Source organism: Myotis daubentonii, chromosome 17 (genome assembly GCF_963259705.1).
Source record: "Myotis daubentonii chromosome 17, mMyoDau2.1, whole genome shotgun sequence".
NCBI lineage: Eukaryota > Metazoa > Chordata > Mammalia > Chiroptera > Vespertilionidae > Myotis > Myotis daubentonii.
In genome coordinates this window covers 19,122,069-19,143,523 of record NC_081856.1, presented here as the reverse complement: position 1 = coordinate 19,143,523, position 21,455 = coordinate 19,122,069, and the positions used below count along the sequence as shown (strand labels likewise).

The window sequence follows — 21,455 nt, the reverse complement described above, 5'->3', positions numbered from 1 at the left end:
TGTTCTCCAAATCTACAATGCGGGGGGAAAAATACCTACTTGAAGGAAATCAGTACTTCCTAATTGCCACATTATTTGAATTACTATCTCAGAATGTACTTGAAGACGAACCAGTGAAAATAGAGAAGGAAAAGTCAGGCAGGTGTGAGGTGCTGAGAAAAGGAAAAGTGTAAGAAGGAAAGAACATTCAACAGGGACAAATATTGCGGAGAACAAAAGAATGGGGCATGAGAAGAATGCCACCAGTTGAGCGCGGGCCAATTTCACCCTGAAGATGTTTTGACTACATCTTTTTGAATAACAAACATTTTTTTTTCCAAATTAATAGACTTCATTTTTTAAAACAGTTTTAGATTTACAGAAAAACTGAGTAAAGAGAAAAATACAGAAAGTTCGGAGATTTCCCAAACCATCCCCTAGTCTACACCCACAATTTGCCCTTTTATCAACATCTCACATTAGTATGGTACATTTGTCTAATGAATGAACCAATGCTGATGCATTACTATTAACTAAAGTTTATCATTTATTTAGATTTTGTTAGTTTTGACCTTTTTCTGTTCCAGATCTCATCCACCATACCACATTACATTTAGTTGTGTGCTCCTTAAGTTCCTCTTAGCTGTGATAGTTTCTCAGACTCTCCTTGGTTGTGAGGACTGATGGGTTTGAGAAGCTCTAGTTAGGTATGTTGAAGAGGTCCCTCTGTTGGGATGTGTCAGATATGTTTCTCATGCTTAGACTGGGGTTATAGGTTGGATGAGGAAGACCACAGGTGTACGAGAAGGGAAGGAAGGCCCAGCAGTGTCACTGCTGTGCCAGATCATCTTAGAAAGCTTGGGAATGTGTCGTTGAATAGTTAACACAACTTGTGGGTCATCTTGAATTTCTTAAAATTACTTGCAAAATCTTGAGTATATGTCTACCTGTGTTGTGAGGCCAAATCCTCTTACGTTTCTTCAGGTCCTTGACAGTGCATACAACCCAACTCAGCTATCCACGGTGCCTCTTCCTCTCAACTCTTCTGAATGGGAAGCCTCTAAGAGAAACCTAAAAGTTAAAACAAAAATTTATTTTGATCATCTAGAAACCATTTTCTTCTCCTTTTTTTTTAAATGTAGCCATGAAGTTTATAGCCTCAATATTTTCTAAGGACACTCTTCAACTCATGGTTGGCGCGCGCGCGCACACACACACACACACACACACACACACACACGGACATAAATTTAGTAAAAATCTCAAACATCAGCACACAAAGAAATGGTGCCTGGCTATTCAAATGATCATCCTTTTTTGTTTTATTGAAATGCTTAAGGAAAAGTGGGTTTATAGAAATAAATTTAGTATTTTTCAAAACAACCTTATATTATCTAGGTCAGTGATGGCGAACCTTTTGAGCTCGGCATGTCAGCGTTTTGAAAAACCCTAACTTAACTCTGGTGCCGTGTCACATATAGAAGTTTTTTGATATTTGCAACCAGAATAAGACAAAGACTTATATTTTTGATATTTATTTTATATATATTTAAATGCCATTTAACAAAGAAAAATCAACCAAAAAAATGCGTTCACGTGTCACCTTTGACATGCGTGTCATAGGTTCGGCATCACTGATCTAGGTCTTTTGTAGATTTTTTGTACAATTTCAGTATTGATTTATTTACAAGTGAGTTATTGCTGTTAAAGTATTGACATTTCTAATAGTCTGCACAATCTTTAATTAAAACAGGTTCTTCTTGCAAAACGGAAACTGGATGGAAAATTTTACGCTGTCAAAGTGTTACAGAAAAAAATCGTTCTCAACAGAAGAGAGGTGAAATAAAAGAGCTTTGTTTCTCCTAAGCCCCTCTTTTCAATTTACAGAGCTATTTTATTGTGTATAAGACAAGTTGATCCTTTACCTTTTTTTTTTTTTTTTTTTGACAGCAAAAACATATTATGGCTGAACGTAATGTGCTCTTGAAAAATGTGAAGCATCCATTTTTGGTTGGATTACATTATTCCTTCCAAACAACTGAAAAGCTTTATTTTGTTCTGGACTTTGTTAATGGCGGGGAGGTGAGTTTTATAATTAGTTTTATAATACTGATCTGCTTAGGAAAAATAGAATCAAGTCAAAGTTTTTCTTTCCTTATACATTTTTGGAAGGTTAGTCCAGCATCAACTGCTATTTGTCGAGTAGCAACAATATTTAAGGTGCTGGCTAATAAGCATGATGCAGGCTCAAAGCTCTTCTTAAATCAGCTTATGGTGTAGGTGGGGAGGTTCATGAAAGAAACCTAACATGAAGTTGCAGTCTTTGTGGATAGTTTTGGCACTCCTATAAAGCAAGAATAACATACTGAAGCATTAGAATAAAACATGATTTATAATTTAGATAATTGTTGCTTTAATACTTGTATATAAATACTACTATAGCCTGTCATTTTCTTTTTTTTATTGAATTTATTGAGGTGACATTGTTCACAAAGTCATACAAGTTTCAAGTGTACAACTCAGCAAACCATCATCTGCACATTGCATTACATGTGCCCATTGCCCAGTGCAGTTTCTTTCCATCCCCATTTATCCCCGCTTTGCCCGCCTCCACCTCCCCGCGGCCCCCCTTGTCTCTGGCTGTCACCACACTGTTGTCTTTGTCTATGTGTTTTATGTGTGTGTGTCTTTGTTCACCTTTTTTCATCCAGCTTCCAAAACCCGCTCTCCTGACAGCTGTCAGTCTGTTCCATGTAACCATCCATGCCTTTGATTCTGTTGTTTGTCAGTTTATTTTGCTCCTTGGATTCCCCATGTAAGTCAAATAATATTAGCCTGTCATGTTCTAAAGTGTTCAAACTATCAATCAAATGAGGTGAACCTCTAATAAAGGGTTCTGTGGTGGAGTCAGTTTCATGTTATACCCCATTGGTGACTAACAGTATGTTTCTTGGTGATTCGCAATGTGTTTCCCCATGTTAACGACTTTGAGCAGTTTGCCTTAAACAAAGCCAGGATGTCTTTTTTGTTGTTGTTGTTGTTGTTAATCCTCACCCGAGGACATTTTCCCATTGATTTCTAGAGAAAGTGGAAGGGAGGAGGAGAGATGGAGAAATATCCATGTGAGAGATATCAATTGGTTGCCTCGCAAACACACCCTGACCGGAATCGAACACGAGACCAGTAAGTCTGCGGGCTGACACTCTAACCTCTGAGCCAAACCGGCTAGGGCTAGCCAGGATTTCTTTAAAAATACTGTTTTACTACATAGTCCCCTTGTTTGTTTGAACCAAATCTGTTAATAATATTCCCCAAAACTCTGGATCAAAGGGATATTGAAATACATTTTGGGAAATGCTGCTGTTATTATAATAATTACTAGGGGCCCGGTGCACGAAATTCGTGCACTGGGTGTGTGTGGGGAGGGGAGTGTCCCTCAGCCCAGCCTGCCCCCTCTCACATACTGGGAGCCCTCAGGCGTTGACCCCCATCACCCTCCAATCGCAGGATCGGCCCCTTGCCCAGAGGTGTCAGGCTTGACAGGGGACCCCCATCTCCCCCCGATCACTGGCTCTGGCCCCCGCCCAGGCCTGAGGCCTCTGGCCCAGGAATCATGCCTGGGCAGGGGACCCCCATCTCCCTCTGATCGCTTGCTCCACCCCCCGCCCAGGCCTGATGCCTCGGCCAGAGGAGTTGACCCTCATCACCCTCCGATCACCAATCACCGGATCGGCCCCTTGACCAGGCCTGAGGCCTCCGGCAGAGGTGTCAGTCCTGGGCAGGGGACCCCCAGCTCCCGGGACTGCCAGCTTCGACCGTGCCCAGCTCCCATCGCTGGCTCCACCCCTACTTCCTGCTATCACTGGCCAGGGCGGCAAAGGCGCCTGATTCTCCGATCATGGCTGGGGGGCAGGGCAAAGGCCTTTGCCCTGCCCCCCAGCTCTTAGCTCCCCCCTGGGTTTCTGATCACTGTCAGTGGCAGGGGGCTTCTTCCTGCTTTCCCTTTCGCCTCCCTGCATTGTGCCTACATATGCAAATTAACTGCCAATCATAGTTGGCAGTTAATTTGCATATAGCCCTGATTAGCCAATGAAAAGGGTATCGTCGTACGCCAATTACCATTTTTCTCTTTTATTAGATAGGATAGTAATAGCTAACATGTATCGAGTATACTTATAGGCCCAGCACTCTGATTCTTTGTATTATTTTATCTTCAACAACAATTTTATTATATAAAACAAAGAAACTGAGCACAGAGAAGCTGGCTAACTTGCTCAAGTTATATGGTCAGTAAGTATTGGAGCCAGGAATTGAACTCAGGCCGTGTGATTCCAGGATCTAGGCAGCTGACCACCCCCTATTTCTCTGCTTCTCAAGTCTCATGTCATTCTGATTTATTTGATCTCTGATATGTGAATATCTCTAAAAATTACTTTAACTGGCAGGTATTTTCATATCTTTACAAAGGGATCTTCCATTTCCTCGTCTCAGAGAGAGAGAGAAAGAATATTTTAGCCTTACTATAGTACACATAACTGTAGAATAAAGGAACAAGAAGGAAGACCAATTTCTATTCTACAAACTGACAGGTGATCAAACACAGCTAGATCATTTGAGGGTAAGATCATAAAAAGAATCATTACTCAATCCCCTGCATCCATGACAAAAATGCCTTGTACCTTCTCAGTGTAAAGCAAAATTATGAATCCCCCAGGCACCCTGATTCAGAGATAAATGTGGCCCCACATTGTACCCCCCTAAAAAGTTGGTATTTTCGTGTGTGTGTGTATGTGCGTGTACGCACGTGCTAACATATAATGAGTTTATTGAGGGCGTGGTACTTTGTAATTATTTTACATGCATTATTTCAATTAATCATCACAACTTTTTTTAAATTGATTTTTTAGAGAGAGAGAAACATCGATTTTTTTGTTTGTTTGTTTCACTTATTGATGCATTCATTGGTTGATTCTTGTATGTGCCCTAACCAGGGATCGAACCCACAGCCTTGGCATATGGGAACAATGCTATCACCAACTGAGATGCCCGGTCAGGGCTCATCACAACTCTTTGAGATAAACACTCTTATACCCATATTATAGATAAGGAAATGAAGGCTCAGAGAAGCTAAGTAATTTTCTCAATGCCACAACGTTCTAGCAAGTGTCAGACCCTGGATTTAACGTAGATATAGGTACCACTATGTGTCTTTGAAATGTCATGCGAGGCCTCTAACCGCAAATGAGATCCTACTGCACGTTTCCTGCTTTGCCTGTGGTTTCTTCATGCTGCTTTAAGACTTTGCTTCTGAGTTCCTTTTTCACAATGACTGCTCATAAATTTAGTGGCAAAGGAGGAAAGAGGCGGGCTTGTCTTCAAAGGTACTCTTGGCTGAGATAGGCGAGAGGGGGAAGAGAATGAAACAGGATGTTGGGGTGGATGGAGGCGGAGTTGAGTGGGGCAATAGGTAGAAGAGGAATAAAGACAAGGAGAGCCCTAGCCAGTTTGGTTCAGTGGATAGAGCTTTGGCCTGCGGACTGAAGGGGCCCCGGGCTCGATTCTGGTCAAGGCATATGGGAATATGCCTTGGTTTCAGGCTCGGGCCCTGGTCGGAGCTTGTGCAGGAGGCACCCAATCGATGTGTATTTCTCTCTGGCTCTCCCTCTCTCTTCCACTCTCCCTAAAGATCAATGGAAAAATATCCTTGGGTGAGGATTAAAAAAAAAAAAAAAAAGACAAGGAGAAAAGATAGAAGGAGTGTACTTTCATTGTGTGTATCCTATTATTTCTATTATTTTCCCTAATATTCATACTGACATTTTAACTTTGACATGTGATATTTATCATTGTATACTACTTCAGATATGATTTGGAGCCAGGTAGAGTATAAACAAATAAGTTTTATGGTGCTGGGCATATAAACGAGCCTTTCTGAGCCTCAACTTTCTCATTAGTTTCCTACCTCAAAATAGTTGGATGGATTAAATAACACAAGCATATAAAGTCCTTAGCATAGTGCCTTTGATTTAGTGGGTGGTCGGTGTTAGCTGTTATTAGTGGATGGTCGGATTTTCATTTGGGGTGATTTTCATTAGCATTATATTGGAGAGATGTAATCAGGTTATCATTAAATATATTATTACAGTGGTGTATGCTACAGCTAGTAAAAACCGTGGTAGGGATAAAAAGGAGGAAGTAGTTCAGAAATAATTAGAAGAGAAGAATTTATTCTGGGTTGGATGCAGGGGCTAAGGGTAAAGGAGCAGTACAGGCGAATCCCAGTTCAGCCCCGTTTATCTACTCTGTCAGGATCTGGCACTGATCTCACTCTCACCTGTCAGAAGAGTTTTAAGAAAAAAATTTTGGACAATCTTGGAAAATCAGAGAAGCACACCAAAAGGGAAGAATCAGAATTTGAACCCAAATCTGATCAGCTGTGAAACCTGACTCTCCCCTGTATCTTGTTGCCTCCCATGGGTAGAGGGCTGGGTAGAAAGTGATATCATTAAAGGAGAGACACAGCAGGAGCAGTAAGTCTGTAAGAGAAGACAAGTTGGATTTATTGGCTTATGAAATATTCAAAAAAAGAGCAGCATGTCTTTGCAGTAGAAGCTCCAAACAGAGGTCTGGGTTAGAGACGTCCACGTGAAAGACATCCACATAGAGGTGGTGGTTAGTCATTCGATTGGATTTGGTTACCTGGATGGTATGCATACAAAGAATAACAGTGGAGAAACCCAGGACAGAGAAACCTTGTTAATCCCTTCAGTGTAAGGAGCCAGAAAGGAGAGGAAGTAGAACTCTCCAAGAGGTAGAAGATCTAGGGAGAGATAATTATCTCCCAGATCATTGTCTTAGAAGCCAAGAAACGTAGAGTAAGTTGAGCAAACGTCACCCAGGCAGGTAACCTAATGAGTAAAGGATAGACGGGTTATAAGAAATAAATCCAGAATTAGGAAGTATAAGAAATGAACTGGAGAGTGCAGCTACTGCTTAGCTCTAGCCATTTGCTATCACATTGGAATTTAGGCTCCATGATGCAGAGCTCTCTTTTTTTTTTCGCCCCCAAAAGAAACCAATTTTTACCAAAAACTTTTTCTAGTTTCTATATGTTACTATTTAATTTAGATTTTTCTAAAAACAGTATTTGGCTCAAACTAATTATATCTGTGGGTTATATTTGGTCTGCTAACCACTAGTTTACAGTCTCTGAATAGTGTTTGGTGTTTTTCCAAAGGAAAGAACAGTCAAAATAGGTCCAGTAAGCTACTGTAAGTACATGGCAAGGTCAAGATCATTGGTCTGCACTGGTGATCTTTTCCAGAGTGGTTGCCTGGAGTGGTGAGGACAGTGCCACATTGAGGATTGAAGGGTAAATGGGAGATGAGTAAGTTAGCAGGGTAATGAAAGATGTGTGGTTGAGGAGAGACCGTGATTGCTAAGTTGGGGACACACACAAGGGAGAGTCACAGTTCTGTGCTTTGGTGCAAAGTAACACCAAAGTAACAAAAACAAGCCCTATTTTTATATTTATAGAACATATTTGTTTCACTCTGTGAATGATCTTAATTTTACAGCTGTTTTTTCACTTACAAAGAGAACGGTCCTTTCCTGAACACAGAGCAAGGTTTTATGCTGCTGAAATCGCCAGCGCATTGGGTTACTTGCACTCCATCAAAATAGTGTACAGGTGAGTTTTTTAAAAATTACTTATAAAAAATGTCTTCTTCTCATTTTATTTCGGCTAATATTCACGTTTGCTTTTCTTTCCTTTTAATTTGATAGAGACTTGAAACCAGAAAATATTCTTCTGGATTCTGTAGTAAGTATTGTCTTTTAAAAATCTACTATTTCTCAGTTTTTGTTGTTGTTGTGCGTAGTGGAAAAAAGCCAGCCGCAAAGATTCAACACTGCTTGATCCCATTTTATATAACATGTTTGCAATGAAAGAACTATAGAGATGGAGATCAGATTAGTGGGTGCAAGGGCACAGGGATCGAGGAGATAGTGGAGTACAAGCATAAAGGGATAGCACCAGGGATTCCTTCGTTCCTTTGGGATTGATGGATGCCTGATTGTGGTGGTAGATATACGAATCTGTACATCTCTGTTACATAGAACTACACATACACAAATGCATGCATTACGAAATAGTGAAAACTGAATAAGGTTGGCAGTCTGGTTAATAGTCTATCAATGCCAGTTTCCCAGTTTTGATATTGTACTACAGTTATATGAGGTGCCAGCATTGGGGGATGCTGGGTGAGGGGTACATGGAACTCAGTGTATTATTTCTGCAGTTTGCCTGTGGGTCTATCATTATTTCAAAATAAAATGGTTTTTTGAAATTGCCAGTTTATGTTCATGCATTGTTTTATCTTATTGCCCTTCTATTTCTCAGGGACATGTTGTCTTAACAGATTTTGGGCTTTGTAAAGAAGGAATTGCTATTTCTGATACCACAACGACATTTTGTGGAACACCAGAGGTAAGAAGGATGTCTTATTTGTCATTCACGTAATCATGAATAAAATGAAGAGATAAATCACAAATTGCATATACAAAATTTGAAATCAGAAAACTAGAGTAAAACCTATCATTTTAGCTTCTGCCAATTGGAAAGATCTGATAATCATTCCTTCTGAATAAAGTTTATTGATAGTTGGTATTTTTTTTTTAGATTCTCATTTTTTTTAATTCTTTATTAGTTAAGGTATTACAAATGTGTCCTCATCCCCCCCCTTTAAACCACCATCCTCCTCTTCCCTCCCCCTCTCCCCTCCTCCCCCCGCCCCCGCCACTCATGCTCTCATCCCCCTGTTGTCCATGTCCATTGGTTTGGCTTCTATGCATGCATACAAGTCCTTTGGTTGATCTCTTCCCCTTGCCCCCTCCCTCCCCTACTTTCCCTCTGGGGATTAATAGTCTGATCGCTGTTTCTCCGTCTTTGGATCTGTCCCTGTTCATCAGTCTATGTTGATCTATATAGTTGGTATTTTTAACTGTGATAGTGCGATACCACCACCAGATAATCCACCAAAGATATAAATTATGCTTGTTTTCATTGTTTAACTTAGACTTCCTTTTTTGTTACTCTTCACCCCAGGATATTTTTCCATTGCTTTTTAGGGAGAGTGGAAGAGAGAGGGAAAGACAGAGAAAAACATCGATGTGAGAGAAACACATTGATTGGTTGCCTCCTCCATGTGCCCCGACCAGGGCCCGGGCCTTGAAGGAGCCCTTGACTGGAATCGAACCCAGAACCCTTTGGTCCACAGGCCAATGCTCTACCCACTGAGCCAAACTGACTAGGGCTACCTTAGACTTCTTTAAGCATTTGATTTTACTTCTAATGCTTCAAGATAAAATCACAAATCAGTGATGAAAATATCCTAAAGTTGTGATAATGTTTGCACAACTCTATATTAAAAAACCATTGAGTTGTACACTTCAAATGGGGAAATTGCATGGTTTGTGAATATCTTAATAAAGCTCTTTTAAAAATAAGCTGAAGCAAATATGGCAAGAGATTGGCATTGCCTAATTTAGGTGGAAGCTTTATTGGTTTCTATTATATTTTAATGTATGGTTAAAATATTTTATAATAAAATTAAGTGTTTATTTAACAGAAGAGAATAAGACAGAGGATGTGGGGGGGGGATTCATAAATCAGAATTTATTAACCCAAACATTCCATTCTCTAAGCATATTAGCTAGCAGAAATGTATCTTTCTATTCGAAATAATAGTCCTTACAATTTATATTAAAGCTTTCTTATGCTCTCTCTCTCTCTCTCTCTCTCTCTCTCTCTCTCTCTCTCACACACACACACACACACACACACACAAATTTTAATGTATTTATAGTGATCTTAGGTGCCAGGTAGTATTTCATCATTATTGCCAAATAATAGCAGATATTGTTGAAAATGTGTGATAGACTAGCTCACATGACACTTGTAATCAAGATCAGAAACGTAATTAAAAGTAGCTATAAGAAACAACAATATTTACTTTAAAATGTATTTTTTTCCTTCCTTTCTATAATCTAACCTTGTTCTTGTGTATTGTAACCATTCTATTTTGGTTTATGTCTGAAGAAACATTTTTTGTGAATGTATATTGATGACATAGTTAACAAAAGCTTTAAGTCCTGTAGGTTTTAGAAAGGAACAAGTTCTTTTGTCATCTAAGTCTTAATGTGGTCAGAAATTATTAAACCTCCTTTCAATTTATTTTGCCATTTTTTTTTAGCATATGAAAAAGCTTAAGAAGAAATCATTTCCTTGTTTCATATGGAAAAGGAAAAAATATTTTTTGGAATCTGAAATTCAGATTAACTATCTTATGTTTGTGAAATGGTTATGAGTTTGTTTTATAAGTTAAAGTGTAAATAGCTGTGTAACAACTTAAACATTTGTAAATAATATGTTAGAGAATTACAGTTGTAATTTCCTAAGAAGAATGCAATTCATTCTTTTTCTTTCATTGAAAAAAAAATGAATTATAATGGCCACATTAGGAATCTTTTCTTTGGGAGAAACAATTATGAGCAATGACCAGAGGAATTTTTAAGATAAATTAATCTTGTAAAATATTTCCTCCTCTTCCCCTCCTCCCACACACAAAGTACCTACGTTGTATTACTGTTCCTACATTCGCTGCCCTTTTCTGTTTGTCTTAACTGCATCACAGTTTCTGAGGAAATGTTTGAGTATGTGTATTTTGAAAAATGTCCCAATGGATTTGGAAGAAGAATCACTGGTATAAAATGAAATTACCCAATTTAAAATCTAGATATGTTTTTAGCATAATAGTAATACCTAAAATTTGTTAAATTTCTCAATTATTCTCAAATTTTGTCTTGTTTATTGAGTTGCACTAATATTTCATCTTTTCTCTAGTACTTAGCACCTGAAGTGATCAGAAAACAACCCTATGACAATACTGTAGATTGGTGGTGCCTTGGTGCTGTACTGTATGAAATGCTGTATGGGCTGGTATGTAATTCTACTCTTCCATTATTTTCCCAATGTATTATAATTGATTTGCATTTTCTCTTTCTCTTTCAGTAATCTTGTGGACACTTAGATAACATTAACAGAGTAGTCATAACATGGTAAAAATGAGTCCAAAACCATGTATGCACAAAAAGAAAAGCTTTTCATTTTGTTAATAGTTTTTACTTTATTTATTTATTTTTTTGTTAATAGTTTTTAAATGTAATTTTTCTATCAGAGTAATTACTGCTTCAGATATTCTCCCTCTCTCATTTTATTGAAATCGACACATAGTTGTAATATTAAAATTATCCACTTTTATTCAGTTTACCCTAGTCATCATTCTACCTAATTTCAAAAAGATGGAAAGAAAAAAAGACGTTTGTATTTATTAGAGGATAATGCCTTTTGGGCTTTTCCTTGTATTTTGTTTTTATAGGATTTAATTAATACATTGTGCTCCACTTTTTCCATCACTGAGAACCATCTCTTCCATTCACCGTATATACATACCATGTCTTAAGATTTCATTTTTTTAAAAAAGGGATGTTTACTATGTAATGTTTCCCCAGCTAGAGCTTCTGATTAACATGAGTACATTTGTTTTGCTACACTGAGTTAATACTCCAACCTAAAGCAAACAATTTAGGCATTTTAGTGGGTTTACGTATCCTTGTAGCAATAATGTACGCTTTTATTTAGCCTTTTGGAAATAGTTGGAATCTTTTCTAGGCTCCCTTTGTGGTCCCATGAGTGTCCCGTGGCCTCAGGCTGGGAACCATCCACTCATCCCCCCTGGTGCTGCCTCCACTAAGCTAAATAACACCATCATCTGAGACCTGAGCTGGAGCTTGTTATTTTGTTCTGCTTTTTGTTGTGTATTCCCCCTCCCTCCTCCCTGAAAACTGGGGAGCTCTTAGTACATTTAGGGGCATTTGTCTCATGTTGCTAACTTTGAATAATAGATCCTCATGACCTCCAACACGGTCTCTTCTTTGCTCTTGACGAAGATCTACTTGTTAAAAGATCTAGTTTTCCGGTTATGCCAGTGACTTAGAACACCTCAAACCCACTTTATACCTTACTTTAAGTGTTGGGATAGTTGCCATTAAGATATCTCTGAGTCCTTTTAATCTCTTTAGACGACTTTGAAAGCATAAAATAGTATCATTGAATATAAAATGCAGTTGATTCGAACGGGAACATTTGAAACATATACTGGTACTTCATTAATTAACTTATATTAACTATATTAAAATCAAACTAGATTTTAAAAAATGAAGTTTTTCTTCCTGCAGAGTACACCCATAATGCCACAGTACTTAGGAAGGAGCATGATCTTCAGGTCTTCATCTTTTCAGGCAATCTCTGTTTTAATTTATTTATGCCCAAGTCTCAAGAAATTATTTAATGTTGGATCTCTGTTTCCAATAATTCTGTCATTGTGCCCATGATGAGGTTGGTGGTGGTTTTCTTTAAAACAGATACTGTTGAAACTTTCATACAATTGGCACCTGTGTTATTGAACAGACTGGCCCTAATTCATTCAATACACATGCATTAAGCTCTCTGTGTGCTGGGTTTGAAAATCTCTGTGCATTAGAAGGCCACACTGCACCCAAAGACGCCTGTGCATTTCTTTTGTCCAGACCCAGTCTGCTCCCTGTAGATCAAGGCCAAATCCAACCATTTTAACCCAAACATTTTGGCATAGTTCAGTTCACACTAACTTTATTTTACTTTTTTTCCCCCCAGCCTCCTTTTTATTGCCGAGATGTTGCTGAAATGTATGACAACATTCTGCACAAGCCCCTAAATCTGAGGCCAGGAGTGAGCCTCACAGCCTGGTCCATTCTGGAAGAACTCCTAGAAAAAGACAGGCAAAATCGGCTCGGTGCCAAAGAAGACTTTGTATGTGTATCTCTCCCACTCTATTTAAGCTTATTTATCATCTGAAGATAAAGTCTTATTTTATGTGGTGTTTGATGGGATGAATACAGCTCTTAAAGAAGAGCACCATGAAAATGCATAACTTGTCTCAACAACTTTCGCCAGTGTTTATACGTACAGAACTGTAGAGGGTCTGAGCACTTGCATCCTTTCAATTGATCTCTGTAACAGTACCATCCTCTCCTCTTCGTCTGTCGCATCAGCTTTCACACTTATTATTTATTTGATTTTTATTTATTAAAATTTTTCTCCTCGCCCTTCTTTTTAAAAAATTTTTCATTACCTGAACTTTTAGGTCATGTTGTTTAACAAGAATCTAAGTCCTTCCTGACCACATGAGGCGGTGCAATTTATCTTGAACCAACATGAAATCACTTTTTTCCCCCTGAGAATTTGGTGATACCTCCTTGAGATAGTTATGGAGTCTGTGGGTTTGGTTTTTGTTTTGTTTTTTAAGCAGGGTAATTAGATTGCTAGTGTAACTTGTTATCTTAGTGTGTCAGTATTCAGGAACTGTTGAGGAATAGGAACTTGTAAGTTCATTTAAATTTCTCAGAAATTCTTTGGGGCTGTTGGCCAATTTGAACTTGAGCTGTGAATAACAAACTTGTCTGCTACTGATCTTCTCCTCCTACGCGTCGCAATTCAGCAGACGGCTCTGTCAACAGTTCTCTATCCAGCTGTGGTTCCCGTCTGCTGTTTCAGTCAGTCTTGCTAATACTTCACACCTCCGTGCCCTGTGGTCCTTTTATTGAATTCAGAAATCGCAACCCTGGATGAATTCAGCTGTCATCTCTGGGCTGCTGTTCGTTGGTGGAGAAAGTTTCACAACTGGGCTAAACTTCCAATGTGTGTATGTGTGTGTGTGTGTGTGTGTGTCTACACTAACAAGAAATCTTTGGACACCAGTAAGGTGACACAGTTTTTAAGTAAGTGTTTATAGTGAGATGTTTATAGCCACTCACAAGGCCTTTTTGGTCTTCTGGGGAGGAGACGTGGAGGAGGAGATGTCTGTGATTCTAGCAGGAATGATTACGCAACAAGATTTCAATGAGTGTTTAGAAAGAACCAAATAGGAGGAAGCACTTTGTGAGGTAAAACTGATCACACAAATTAAAACTTAATACAGAGGAGGGAAACCTGGTAAGTATGTCTAAGTTAAGTGTTCTTCACTCTGAAGCATTTGCTACTGAAACCGGCGTTAACACGAAAGAGTTCCTGGTAGCAATTTTAAGGTGTGTGTGTGTGTGGAGGCCTCCCCACAGCAACAAGCAATTCTCAGACACCAGAATTGGTAGTGTCCATCCTGACACTGTCTTCTCAGAGACAGAATCACATTCCATGAGTAAAGGGCTCAGTCCCACAGGACAGCCCTCCGTTTCAGGTACCAGTCACAAGCCCAGGTTGTTACCTGTGCGTCCGACAGACGGCTATAAATCAGGGGTTCCCATGACCCCTCCTTTGGTTCAGTTAATTTGCTAGAATGGCTTACTGAATTTAAGAAAACCCATGCACTTACTAGTTTACCGAATTATTATAAAAGGGGTATGGCTTGTTTACCTCTTGAGCTTTACCTCCTGTGACCGTCCCATTTTCCCCTGTACTGCAACGATGGTGGACTCTCATTTTCTTGACCAAGCTAAGCTCTTTGCCACCGCAGGGCCTTCATATTCTACCTGCAGTGTTCTCCCCTCATTCTTTTTTTTTTTTAATTTATTGGGGTGACATTGGTTAATAAGTGTACAGTTCTATAGTACATCCTTTTTTTATTGCACTGTATGCTCACCACCCAAAGTCTAGTCTTCCTCTGTCACCATATATTTGACCCCTTTGTCCTCTTCCTCCTCCTACCCCCCATCACCTCTGATAACCACCCTTCTGTTGTCTGCATCTTTGAGTTTGTTCATTTGCCACCTTTTTGTTTTGTTTCCCACATACCTCACTCTTTAGCTAATTCTTACTCATCTTTCAGAATTCTGGTCAGACATCACTTTCTCTACGAAATCTTTTTAAACCACCAAACTAAGTTGGATCCTACTTTATACACTTGTGTGGCACCCTACAGGGGGAAAAAGCTGGAATCAGTTCTTTGCCAACTTTTGATAGTCGCAACTCAGAGCGGAATACTTTAAATTTGTAGTAAAATTCATCATCTCGGTTTTACCTCTGTCCTACAGTGTAAAACTCCCTTGCTTAGCATCTTACTTACCTCCCCCATTCAGATAATAATTATTATTATTTGTACCTATGTAGTACTTTCATCTTTTTATACCACTCTTATTTTTATATTCTCCATTTATCCTTAAAACAACCTGTTAAGTATCTAAGGCAGAAATGTCAACTCTGTTTTACCTATGAAGAAACTATGATAGTGAAGAGGATAAAGTGTGCCATGTGTACTCAGGTAGTCTTTCTGCTATACCACTTTGCCACATAAATAACATAAACATGTATCTAAAAAAAAATTATTGAGGAACAAAATGGTAATGGTTTGGTTCCATAAAATTCTTCAGTGAGTACTTAATATATTCTTCAGCATTAGTTTAAAATGTATTTTTTTTCTTTAATATTCTAGCTTGAAATTCAGAATCATCCCTTTTTTGAATCACTCAGTTGGACGGACCTTGTACAAAAGAAGATTCCACCACCGTTTAATCCTAATGTGGTAAGTATATACCCAAGTCCTTCCTTCTAAACTAGTGAAATGTAGAACTGTAGCTCATCATAATTTTAGGAAAGATCTCAAAATCTAACGTGAGTGAAATTGAATCATTACGTAAATATATGTGAAATATGTCACTTCAGGATGACCAGTAAGATTATAGTTTTTATTAGACTGATAAAAAAAATCTTTCAGTACAATAATTGTGAAGTATTTGTAGATTGACTTATTTCATTTAGCTCATTCAGGACTGACTGTTTCAGACATGGCTCCATTAGGGACAATTTCTGCTCCTAATTTCTAGCGTTTGCAATAAGAACCTTGGATCTTTAAGAATAATTTAATTTTTCTCTTTAAATTAAGAGTCCACTGAGTTTAGTTATTTGCAAATAAATGTGTCATCCGATACATTAATGAGTTAGGGATTCCTCCTAAGCAACCCTGGAAATGGCAACAGTGTTGACGTCAGAGTCAGACACCTCCAGGTTTGGATCCCTGCTTGTTCTATGACTAATAAATTAAACTTTTTAGAGCAAGACCCACAACTCGGAAGCCATAAGAGAAAAAAATTGGTAAATTTGACCACATAAAATTTAGAAATATTTGCATGAAAAAAACTGCAAATAACAAACTGGGGGAAATTTCCTTAGTACATAAAGCATTCTTATAAGTCAATGAGGAAAAAAAAAAGACCAAGCATGGACAAAGGACAATTTTGAAAAATAAATACAGGTATCTTTTATTTTTATATATTTTATTGATTTTTTTTTTACAGAGAAAAAGGGAGAGGGGATAGAGAGTTAGAAACATCAATGAGAGAGAAACATCGATCAGCTGCCTCCTGCACAACTCCTACTGGGGATGTGCCAAGGTACATGCCCTTGACCGGAATCAAACCTGGGACCTTTCAGTCCGCAGGCTGACGCTCTATCCACTAAGCCAAACCAGTTAGGGCAAATACAGGTATCTTTTAAATATATGAAAAGATGTTGAAGGAATGCAAAATAAAATCCTTACAGGTTTTTTTCACCTAATAGATTAACAAAGATCAAAAAGTTATCTATACTAGAATAAGGTAGATATTCCCATTCACTGTTCTCAATACTTGTATTCTTTTACTTAACCCTGACAACAATCCTGTTATTTTACACCATACTTCTGATGAGTGAACTTAAGCACAGAAAAGGTTAAGTAACTTGTCCACAGTTTAATGAAAGTTGCAGAACTGGAGTTTGAAGACAGAGCCTTCCCTCACTCTTAACATAAGAAATACGGTATTGTCCCTGACAGTACTAGCCATGAGCCATAAGGGCATTCTCAAAATATTTATAAAGTCAGGCAAGAGAACATTTATTGAGCACCTTATACATGTCAGATTCTGTGAATTTTACGTATTAATGCATCAAATCCTTACAAGTTTAACAGACAGGTGGCAGGATTCTTATTTTACACAAGAGGAGACAAGCTTTCCTCTTACAGAAGAAATAGGGTAGGTTATATAAAGAGTTCTAGCTAGCAAAACTCATAGCCAGAATTCAAACCTTAGTTTTATTTCAGAACCCCTGCTTTCTAATGTTATATGTAAGAATTTGGTGACATTTTATATATATATATAATATATATATAATATACTAGGGGCCCGGTGCACGAAATTCGTGCACTGGGTGTGTGTGGGGAGGGGAGTGTCCCTCAGCCCAGCCTGCCCCCTCTCACATACTGGGAGCCCTCAGGCGTTGACCCCCATCACCCTCCGATCGCAGGATCGGCCCCTTGCCCAGGCCTGACGCCTCCGCCAGAGGTGTCAGGCTTGGACAGGGGACCCCCATCTTCCCCTGATCACTGGCTCTGGCCCCCATCCAGGCCTGAGGCCTCTGGCCCAGGAATCATGCCTGGGCAGGGGACTCCCATCTCCCTCTGATCGCTTGCTCCACCCCCCACCCAAGCCTGATGCCTCTGACCCAGGCTTCAGGCCTGGGCAAGGGGACCATCATATCCCCCCAATCCCCGGCTCAGCCCCCCGCCCAGGCCTGATGCCTCGGCCAGAGGAGTTGACCCTCATCACCCTCCGATCACCAATCACCGGATCGGCTCCTTGACCAGGCCTGAGGCCTCCGGCAGAGGTGTCAGTCCTGGGCAGGAGACCCCCAGCTCCCTGCGGTTGCAGGCTCCGACCCTGCCCAGACCTAACGCCTCTGGCTGAGGCGTCCGGCCCGGGCAGCGGGGACCCGCAGCTGCAGTGGCCCCGTGATCGTGGGCTCCGCTTTAGGCCCAGGCAAGGGACCCCTAGCTCCTGGGACTGCCAGCTTCGACCGTGCCCAGCTCCCATCGCTGGCTCCACCCCTACTTCCTGCTATCACTGGCCAGGACGGAAAAGGTGCCTGATTCTCCGATCATGGCTGGGGGGCAGGGCAAAGGCGGCCCAGGGCCGCCTTTGCCCTGCCCCCCAGCTCTTAGCTCCCCCCTGGGTTTCCAATCACTGTCAGTGGCAGGGGGCTTCTTCCTGCTTTCCCTTCGCCTCCCTGCATTGTGCCTACATATGCAAATTAACCGCCATCTTGTTGGCAGTTAACTGCCAATCTTAGTTGGCAGTTAATTTGCATATAGCCCTGATTAGCCAATGAAAAGGGTATCGTCGTACGCCAATTACCATTTTTCTCTTTTATTAGATAGGATATACACACACACACACACACACACACACACACACACACATATAATTTCTAGTGTCTATTTTCCTCTGTGGTGGAATTTCTCATGTAGAAGGATAGAGCATTCTGAGTTTTCCTGGCTTCTGCTCTGCTGTTTGTAGACCTACCACGCTAACTATATCCTTAGCTTATAATAACTGCTCTGAATCCCTATCTGTTCACCTCAGTTAGACTTGGTGAATTGAACTATTTTTAAAAATATATATAATTTTATTGATTTCAGAGAGGAAGGGAGAGGAGGAGAGAGAGATAGAAACATCAGTAATAAGAATCATTGATTGACTGCCTTCTGCACGCCCCCTACTGGGGATCGAGCTTGCAACCTGGGCATGTGCCTTTGATCAGAATCGAACCCAGGACCCTCAGGCTGATGCTCTATCCACTGAGCCAAACCGACTATGGCGTGAATTGAACATTTTAAAGCTTCCCTTTCTCTTAGAGCAGAGCTAACTAGAGTTTCAGGGATGGGCTTTAACTGTGAATCACCTCAATTTGCAACCCAATTTTATCCGTACATACATTGGAAGGGGGATAGGCCATTCGCTTGTGAAAGAAGATTAAGAACCATTGCCTTTGAGCCTAAGCAGACACTGTGCTTCATGCTTCGTTTTCTAATTTCCTGGTCCCTTTAGGCCTTTGGAACTAAGGGTCTCATCACAGAATGCTTAGTGACCTCTGTGGCACAAGGGTCACCTTTCACAGTTTTACTTACAGCCCCTCCATTCCTTCATCAAAAGGCTTCATTTGCCCTAGCTGGTTTTGCTCAGTGGATAGAGCATCGGCCTGTGAACTGAAAGGTGCTGGGTTCGATTCCGGTCAAGGGCACATGCCTGGGTTGTGGGCTCAATCTCCTGTGGGGGGCTTGCAGGAGGCAGCCGATCAATGATTCTCTCTCATCATTGATGTTTCTATCTCTCTCTCCCTCTTCCTTCCTCTCTGAAATCAATAAAAAAATATATATTTTTTTAAAAAAGGGCTTCATTTACCCAAAGTTGAGAAACTGGATGGGCAGGCATTTAATGGGAGCTCAAATGCAAAATGCTGTTCTGAAAACCTACCTGAACCCTTTTTCTAAACCTAGAGGTGATGAGTAGAGAGCAGGGGGGTCGTTTGCAGGGACTGAGATTTATATTAACATTGGTAAGGACTCTGATGCTAGCTCTCCTTACCCTTCTCTCTCCTCCCCCCACCCAACAACAAGTACCTTACCTGTTAGAAGGATCTCACCTAGGTAATAAAAGCAGAAAACGTTCCAAAGCAATGATGAAATAAGAAGACAGCTGAAATTGCCAGGAATCAATATACACATCCATGAAGGGTTTAATGAAGAACTAAATTCATGAAAAAGCTAAGGTGAATAATAGTATTTTTTATTTTTTTTTTGGTGTTTTAGGCAGGACCAGATGATATTAGGAACTTTGATGCAGCGTTTACAGAAGAAACAGTTCCATATTCTGTGTGTGTGTCTACTGACTATTCTATAGTAAACGCCAGCGTACTGGAAGCTGACGATGCATTCGTTGGTTTCTCTTATGCACCTCCTTCAGAAGACTTATTTTTGTGAACATTTTGCCATCCGGGAACCATTGAGCAAATATAAACCTATGTACAGATGAGACTGAAATTCCTGTTTGTGTGAATATATTCAAATATGTTTAGTGCCTCTTTTTTACATATAATGTTAACAACTATGAAAAATGTATTTTCTGCTGTATGTAAAAAAAATAGTGCATTTCAAAGAGCTAACTTTGGAATTAAAATTTGTATTCTTGTTTATTAAGCTTATTTTTAAACAGAAATTTTAAAAGCTATTGTTCTTAGCATTAACCTATTTTTAAAGAAAACTTTTTTGCTAATGACTGTTTTTTTCCCAAGTTTACACTAACACCTACCCAATAGAGACTGTTTTTCAACAGCCTATTTCAGTTCAGTTAACATATATTAATGCCTTTGTAACTCTACTTTGATCTTTGTTCTCAGATCAGAACTATGCAATTTGTATGTGGTTGTTTAAGAAGAAACCATACCTGTCCCTAATAAATCTCTGCTTGCCATAATCAGTCTTGGTAGGATTACAGTGTAAAAGCATAGTTAACACATTGGCTGCTAATTAACACTTTGAGTAACTGTTCATTCTGCAGGTCAAATTAAAAAGTAACAAAAGGAGGCCCTGGCTGGGTAGCTCAGTTGGGTAGGGCATTGTCCTGATACACCAAGGTTGTGGGTTCGATCTCCTTCAGGGAATAACAAGAATCAACCAATGAATACATAAAAAAGTGGATCAACAAGTCTGTCTCTCTCTCTCTCTCTCTCTCTCTCTCTCTCTCTCTCTCTCTCTCTCAAATCAATAAAAAGGAAATCCTTTGCTTTTGAAATACCAATTTAAATTCATGAATTATTTTTCTTCTGGAGTAAAAGTAAATATTTAATAGTTGATATTTTAAATATTCCCAAACATCTGAAGAGTAATAAAGTACTGCTGGGTTTATTTTATTTTTTAGGTGGTGCCAAAATGAATGTATCTGTCATGTATTTATATTACAAATACATTCTATTTATGTTCTTTTGGGCCTTTTGAATGTTTAATATACTGTTAAGTAGGTCTAAATCTTGGTATTTAGTTTTGCAAATAGCTTTTCAAAACTGTCTCCCTAATTGGTTGTTAAGTGAAAAATATTGAGCTTTCTAGAATATTTACTTAATTGGGAATTAAAAAGTAGAATAGCAAATTCAGGATTAATATAAATGTGCACAGTTTTACTATAGTTTAACAGAAGTTAAAAATAATTCAGATAGATGCCTAGCATCTTATGTGTCTTAGAAAATGTATGGGAAATTGACCTTAAAGTCATACTAAAAACCAACTAACTTGTGTACTTGTAATTGTAACAGAATGCTTATCTTGGAATTCTGATTTTTAGTTTAGAGATTTTGTAAGTCATGCAGGAAACATCGTGAAAGAATTTAGTGACCCAGTTTAGATGCTTCAAGTACAAGCATTCTTTCCATGTGTTTTCTCTTGAGAAAGAAATCACAAAAGCATTTCACACCAATACCCTTTGGTTTACAGATGTTCAGCAGAATGGGGGGGAGGGGGTGTGCTTTTCTTAGATTAATAATATTTGCATTCAATACACTGAATCTTCCTTTAGAAGTA

At 39.3% G+C, this 21,455-nt stretch overlaps 1 protein-coding gene across 9 annotated transcripts in view; it reads left to right on the top strand.

The window, feature by feature from the left end:
• SGK3 (serum/glucocorticoid regulated kinase family member 3) overlaps positions 1 to 20,629 on the top strand; it is a 109,834-nt gene extending 89,205 nt beyond the window's left edge. For 7 of the 9 annotated variants that reach the window (XM_059672995.1, XM_059672991.1, XM_059672993.1 and 4 more), the window contains 10 exons: positions 1,733 to 1,816; positions 1,930 to 2,061; positions 7,557 to 7,669; positions 7,765 to 7,801; positions 8,381 to 8,467; positions 10,883 to 10,978; positions 12,734 to 12,889; positions 15,249 to 15,332; positions 15,504 to 15,593; positions 19,692 to 20,629. In XM_059672995.1, the coding sequence (XP_059528978.1) occupies positions 1,733 to 1,816; positions 1,930 to 2,061; positions 7,557 to 7,669; positions 7,765 to 7,801; positions 8,381 to 8,467; positions 10,883 to 10,978; positions 12,734 to 12,889; positions 15,249 to 15,332; positions 15,504 to 15,593; positions 19,692 to 19,862 (1,050 nt within the window). In that variant the 3' untranslated portion in view covers positions 19,863 to 20,629. The remainder of the gene's footprint in view (positions 1 to 1,732; positions 1,817 to 1,929; positions 2,062 to 7,556; positions 7,670 to 7,764; positions 7,802 to 8,380; positions 8,468 to 10,882; positions 10,979 to 12,733; positions 12,890 to 15,248; positions 15,333 to 15,503; positions 15,594 to 19,691) is intronic. The other 2 variants (XM_059672997.1, XM_059672996.1) reach the window with 1 other exon arrangement.
• The last annotated feature ends 826 nt before the right edge of the window (positions 20,630 to 21,455 follow it).